Genomic DNA, 7,158 nt, shown 5'->3' with positions numbered 1-7,158 from the left:
GTCTTCTTCAGCACAGCAGCCTGAGGCCAGTTCAGCTGCACAGCATTCTGAGCCCTGTCCTTCATCATCAGCACAACACGATCCTCCTGTTCATCGGCCAGATGATGAGATACACGTGCAGGGTATATATTGTCTTTCATGTAATTTTATTTTTATTTTATTTTATGTATATTTATGATATAATTACTTTTATGTATTTTTTGCAGACGGATCCGGGAGAGTACGCCCCAGACGCGGATCCACAGTAGTACGAGATGTGTGGCAGATGCGTGAGGGCGAGAGAATTGTTGTGGAGTGCAATCAGCTAGGTCAGCCAATTAAGAAAGCTGCCTGCTTCTTAACTTCATTTTTGGGGACTGTTGCTCGGAGGCCTCAGCTATGTCCGTTGGACTATGCAAAATGGAATGACATGCTTCCAACGTACAAAGTTGAGCTCCTCCGAGTTATAGAGGTAATGAATTGATGTTCATACTGTATATTAATTGTTAATCACTTATATAATTTATTTCATTTAACTTTTTTTTATAGAGCAAGTTTGTTCTCCCTCCATCCACTCATGATTTTGTAATGAAGTCTCTCAACCGCAAATGGAAAGAATATAGAGCACAATTGAAGAATGACTATATGAGACAGGGTATGACAGAGGAGGAGGTTGCTAAGAATTGTCCTCCTGATGTACCCCCTCATCAGTGGATGGAGTTGGTTCATTATTGGTTCTTCGAGAGGGCACAGGTATATTATCTGTTCATTATCTTTTTTTTCTAAATATTTTATAAAAATATTGATTTTTATTATATAGTATACATATAATAAGTTTTTTACTTTATTTTACAGACTTATTCTGCTATTGGTAGAGCTGCACGAGCAGCTCAGTCTGTTTCTCATACATCAGGGTCGAAGAGTTATGCACGACTCCGACAGGAGTTTGTATGTTCCTTAAACTTTCATAATTAACTTTTAATTTTTATGTTGAAATATTTATATAACTAATATCATTATGTATCGTAGACTATGTCTGTATCATGATACTCATATATTTTTTTAAATTATTATAACTGTTTGCTTAAAATTGAAATTATTTGTGTAGGTGGATGAGCATGGGAGGGAACCCGATCAAGTGGAGTTTTACCAGATGACTCATACTCATCAGGATGGTACTTTTGTTCGAGATGAGTCGAGAGATTTATATGTATGGTATTATTAATATTTTATTTTTTGCAATGATTTTAATTTAATTTTGTTAGCTATTAATGTATAACTCTTGTTTTCAAAATAAATACAGAAGAGGGCTACATCTCTCATTGCGGAGCGTGACGACGAGTCCGCAGCATCTACGCAGCAGAGCCGTATCGAGGCCGAGGTGTTCACAGAGTTGATGAGACTAGAGCGCTACGGTCGAGTGAGGGGTTATGGAGTAGGAGTCACCCCCACTCAGTTATCTGAGGTTAGTAGATATACGCAGCATACTGCAGCAGATGCTCAGGATTCACGCGTTCGCAGACTCGAGGCGGAGATACAGGAGATTAGACAGAGTCGTGCCGCTGAGATGGAGGAGATGCGATAGAGCCGTGTCGAGATACAGGCCATGAGGGGACAGATTGATCGGCTTACATCTTTATTAGAGATGTATGGCCCATCTCAGGTAAACACATATTATTAAATATATATTTTTATATTAATTTAATAATTTATATATTTTTATTTATAGATATGCAAATCATGCTTTTGATATGTTTCTTGTAGGCTTCTGGCACATCAGGCACCCGTCGAGACAGCGGCACGTCACGTGGAGACAGCGACGACCATTCGCCTGCGGGTTGATATTATTTTATTTTTATTATTTTCTTATATTTATTTATATTACTCTTGATTGTAATGGATGATTAGTACTTTATTTTTATTTATATAAAATAATATCTTTTGGTTTGGTTAAATTTGCTATTTAAGTTTGCTTTTTGTGTGAATGGTGGTGATTGTACATGTGTGAATGGTGGTGATTGTACAGGTTTATGTTTGAATAATTGATATAATTTTGTACAGGAATGTATGTTTTCTTTTTTTTTTGTATATAAAATCTGTATTTTTTTTTCTTTTAAAACCTTTAACGACGCTTATAAGCGTCGTTAAAGACAAAAAAACCGATGCTTCGAAAAGCGTCTTGGTATAGTAGAGGACGCGGAGTCATTAACGATGCTAAAAAGCACCGTTATAATTTAATTTTACGATGCTTTAAAGCATCGTTACAAAAATATTTACGATGCTTATAAGCGTCGTTAAAACATATTTAACGATGCTTATAAGCGTCGCTAAAGACTTAACAGCCGACGCTTCAAAAAGCGTCTTGGTAGAGTGGAGAACGCGTTGTCATTAACGACGCTAAAAAGTACCGTTATAATTGACTTTTACGATGCTTTAAAGCATCGTTAAAAAATAATGATGCTTTTAAAAAGCGTCGGCGTTTTTCATCTCCACTCTTACATAGACGACGCTTTCGCGACGCTTTTTGAAGCGTCATAAACGTTATTTACGATGCTTATTAGCATCGTAAAATAACCTTAATAGCGTCGTCTTTTACCATTTTTGCTGTAGTGAAAGTAGACTAACTTTTTTATGATATTTACCTACAAAAGAATAAGTCCTAAAGGCTCATTTTTTTGAAGATAAGAAACTTATCTTGAAATCTATATTTTTCTAGATAAGTATTTTTAAAATAATATTTAGATAGAAAAATAATTTATCTATATTCTTTTATATATTAAAAAATAGCTCGAAAGAAAATCTGTTATCTATATTCTTTTTCATTACTAGTTTTTTAAATAAGTCACTAAGATCTATCTATTTTTTCGATAATACATTTTATTATATAAATATTATATATAATTATATAGTATAATATATTATATTCTATATGTTATAATATATAATATATATTTATAATATATATTTATAAATATCGATAATATATGTTATATTTAATAAAATATGATATAATAAATTATATTATACATAATAATATACACTATAATATTAATATATATTAAAATAATATATTATTATATTATATTCTATTATAATAATAATATAAGATATTATACTGTAACATTATATTATTATAATAATATATTTTATTAAAATAATAAAATATTATCTTTAGATAATAATATCATATTATGTTATATATAAGATAGTATTATATATGATTATATTTAGGAGTATATTAGGAATAAAATAAAAATATTATTTTTTTGATTGATAGATATAAGAATATGAATAAATTAATTAATAAAAAAATTGATTAATGAATGGGCCTACACGGGGGGGGGGGCGCCGGGGCGCGCGGGTGGTGGGGCGGCGGGGCAAAAAACAAAGGCACGGATGATATGCGAAACAAAGTTGAGGAAACAATATGCTCGCACACGAACAAGGGAATATGATCCCTGCTCCCCTAGTGTTCTTCCGACGCGCCGCACCATGCCGCTTTTGTATAAAGAAAAGCTAGCATTGGACTTAGGAGCCACATTCGCCGCGTCCCTGCAGCGTCCGCAGCGTTGGGACAGCGATGTGGCGGTCCTCCTTCCTGCTCCCCTTCCTCGTTCTGCTCCTCCTCCTCCGAATAGCGTCGGTTGGCAGTTCGCCCTCCTATCTCTCAGTCTGTGATGTCGCCAATCTCTCTCCGTGCCGAAGCTTCATCATGGGGGTGGCTTCAAAGCCTTCTGCTTCGTGCTGCAGTCGCCTCGTGGTCGCCATCATGAGATCCCCCTACCCGAAGTGCTTATGTTCGGTCCTTCGAGGTGGCAACTCCTCCGTCGCAGTAAACGAAGCCCAAGCCCTGGCCCTTGCCGGTGCGTGCGAACTCTGGCCCCACCCCCTCCGCCGATGCTTTGGTATGTTCTCTCTCCGACGTATAGCTAATTGTGTCTTTATATATATATATATATATTTGGTATAATTGTGTCTTTATATTGTTATGTCAATTTCTAGCTAACCGTTACTTGCAAATGTCGTTTCCTGTATCCCTAGCCTATAGGAACCAAATTTATTCAATTTTTCATGTGATTTTAAATGGTTAAGATCAGGCAGTTCGATGCATTCCCTGTTACTAATTCAATACTTCATGCAGATGGCTCTGCGACGACCGATTCACCAACAAAATATCCCAAAGTGATTTCTGCCAATTCCACCCGTGCACTCGAGAGTAGTTCTCTTGCTTTCTAACATTTAATGAAGCTTATGTTTGGCATTTTTTGTTATTTACTGTTAAAAGGAGCCCAGGGGTTTAGCTTTTCATCTTTTCTCATAAATGAAAGGGTATATTTTAATCCTCTATTAACATTTTAAGCAGGTTATTGTCCTGATTGTCGGGATGGCTCTATTGATGATCCGAGCTCACTAATACCCATTCCACCTCCGTGAGAACTTGCACCGAACCCATAGATACCATTTGGTAAGCCTCGATTCTTCGCTCTCTCTCTGTGATGAAGTGAAACCCTCAATCCCTTCTTACCCCTTCATTCTGAGAGTTTTGAAATTATTAGCAATAAATCAACCGCTAACCCGCTACCAGAAGAAGCTGATTGTTCAGGTATGGTTGACTTGCTTTAGTTGGCACCTGGAAATAACATATTGCTGAATTTGTGGCCCGTGAAATTACTGTGAACAATAAAATTTTATTCCCTCTCCCACTTTATTTCTGCAATTAATTTTGAAGATGAATCTGATACAAGACTCCTATTTTTAATTATAAGGCCAATTTGTCAACCATGATGATAGCCATTTCTATTCGTTTTGTGGAAGCGATAAAGATCCTGATTATTTTAGCATCCATATATATTTGATAATTTGAGTAGAAATGATGTGATTGTACAGATATGGAAAAACCATTTGTTTCAAAAATTGTAATCCAAGCAGGATCCTAAGGAAAAAGTATTCAATAATTCATTTTCTGTTTTTTTAGATCCAATGATCATCAGGATATATCTTATTAGCTTGTTAAAATATCTTTTTTGATCAACCTTGCGCTTTTTTTTTTTTTTTTTGTTGACTAACCTTGTGCTATTTGTTATCTCTAATATGCAGGTAATATGTAATTTCACTTTTTGTCTACCTTGGAAATAAAATATCCTTGGCTTCGAAATTTACTGTTAGAACGAAGTGTTTCGCTAAATTCCGCATAAATTTTTATACCAAGAATATTCTGCTTGTTTATTTTTAAAAATATGCCCACTAACTTTTTCACAATTAATTACCGTAGACACCCTTCTCTCATTTCCCAATTGGACCTAGCCTACTTTATAAAACTCTCAAACAAATTAGATTCCATCTATTTCTCTAATCTGACTTCCAAAGAGATTAGACTCCTAAGGTGTTGTTTGGTATATCATGGGAGTGATGTGAGCATTGGGATGATGTGTAATCACTATATTTGACATATTACTAAAATATCACTAGGAACGTAACTTCACTATGTTTCATATACCACCAAATAATGATAGAGATAATATATAAAATATCATAAATAGCCCTACACATTAGTATGTAATAATTACTCTATAACTTGATTAAACATTCTTCATTCATAAATCCTTATAAAAACATGTAGTAGTAACAGTAATAAAGTAATAATAATAATAATAATATTTATCTTCATTATTATTATTATTGATATATATTTTGATTAGACTATTAAAATGATATGATGATAATATTATATATAATCGAACTTGGCTAGGCTTTGTTAATTTTTACCATTAATATCAAAGCAGTCTGTTAAGAATAATTTAGCCCATCAAAATAAAATGAAGAAAAAAAAAGCATAAAGAGTTTAGCATGATCCATCCATGCCAATTAACCATACCTGTCTATAAAAATAAAATAAATATCTAATAAATAAATAAATAAAATGCATTCATGATATTTAACAAAACCTTTCAATAAAAATAAAATAGGCATCTGGTAGATAAATAAAAAGGGTGCGACTAGTATTTTTTTTTCTCTCAAATTTAGTGATTAGGGATATTTTTGTCCCGAAATAACTTTAGTACATCACCAATATCCGGTAATGCATGTGCTATCACTTAGGGTATGTATAATAATAGCATCACTGCACAATGCAGTAATGCTATCATCGAATTTATCACTTGATGGGATTTTACAATATCAAATCAGGTGATCACATCATCTAATTTATATCACTAGGTTGATAAGCAAATTAAAAAAAATAGTAATATAGAAAATATTAAAATATACAAAAGTGCAAAAATATTGCAAAGAAATAAGGAAAAATAGTAATCATGCATCTTTTACGTTAATTTTTATAAATTTAAATATTATAATTTAAAATTTATACTATAATTTTTTTTCTTATACATGCATTGGGCGTGCTTGAGACTTTCTTACGAATATAATATCCTTTCAGGTTTCAACTTAAAAAAGATGAGTTTTGCTTGCATTCTTTCAAATGGTGCTGTGTTTCAAGTATTTTCTAATGAAGAACTTTTCTCTGGACTTGTATAAATTCCAGATTGATGCCGGAATCCTCTAAATGTTTTCTTTGTTCCCTTCAGGTGCATATTGATAGTGGGATCCTTTCATGATGCCAGAGTATGGAGATGAAGTTGTCTTTGCACTTGACATCACGTTTGTTGTAATAAATATTTTGGCTTAAACGTTTTTCTCTACTCCCATGCGCAACATCATCCAAATGGATCATATTTCCCTTGCAAGGCTGTTACTTGGTGTTTCATATTCGCTATATACTAAAACAATTTTGCTTCAATTTTGCAATGATTTAAACATGGTATCTTTTATATATTTGCTGTGCAATTAATTAATCACTATGTTAGTATGGTTTAGCCGTAGCTTTTCAATTGCATTAAGACACTGTTTTGAATTCAGGATTCCATAATATAATATATCATGCCATGTTGGTGTAAGTAGTTTCATGAGCGGATAGAAAAGTGTGACAAAAATCTAAAACTTTCAATAAAAACTTATTATTAGGAAAAATATATTTTTAACTTTTAGGGTGCTAGTTGAGAGTGTAGCAATTTAGTCAATAATATGGAAAAATTGTGTAAAATCAGGATGACAAACAGATGGAGCTCGATGCCATCTGATTTTTAGTGTCACATGGTAGAGATTAAATCTGGTGTCAAGACG

The 7,158-nt window shown here is 33.4% G+C and overlaps 1 protein-coding gene across 1 annotated transcript; it reads left to right on the top strand.

Annotated features, from left to right (window-relative positions):
* Positions 1-3,513: 3,513 nt before the first annotated feature.
* LOC109505651 (non-specific lipid transfer protein GPI-anchored 26-like) lies at positions 3,514-6,722 on the top strand. The gene is made up of 4 exons (XM_019849235.3): positions 3,514-3,884; positions 4,121-4,195; positions 4,343-4,444; positions 6,564-6,722. Exons 1-3 carry the CDS (start codon positions 3,560-3,562, stop codon positions 4,411-4,413), a joined length of 471 nt encoding a protein of 156 aa, XP_019704794.1. The 5' UTR covers positions 3,514-3,559; the 3' UTR covers positions 4,414-4,444; positions 6,564-6,722.
* Positions 6,723-7,158: the final 436 nt, after the last annotated feature.

Source organism: Elaeis guineensis, chromosome 3 (assembly GCF_000442705.2).
Source record: "Elaeis guineensis isolate ETL-2024a chromosome 3, EG11, whole genome shotgun sequence".
Lineage (NCBI taxonomy): Eukaryota > Viridiplantae > Streptophyta > Magnoliopsida > Arecales > Arecaceae > Elaeis > Elaeis guineensis.
The sequence above is the reverse complement of the archived record's forward strand: the minus strand, read 5'-3'. Positions and strand labels throughout refer to the sequence as shown.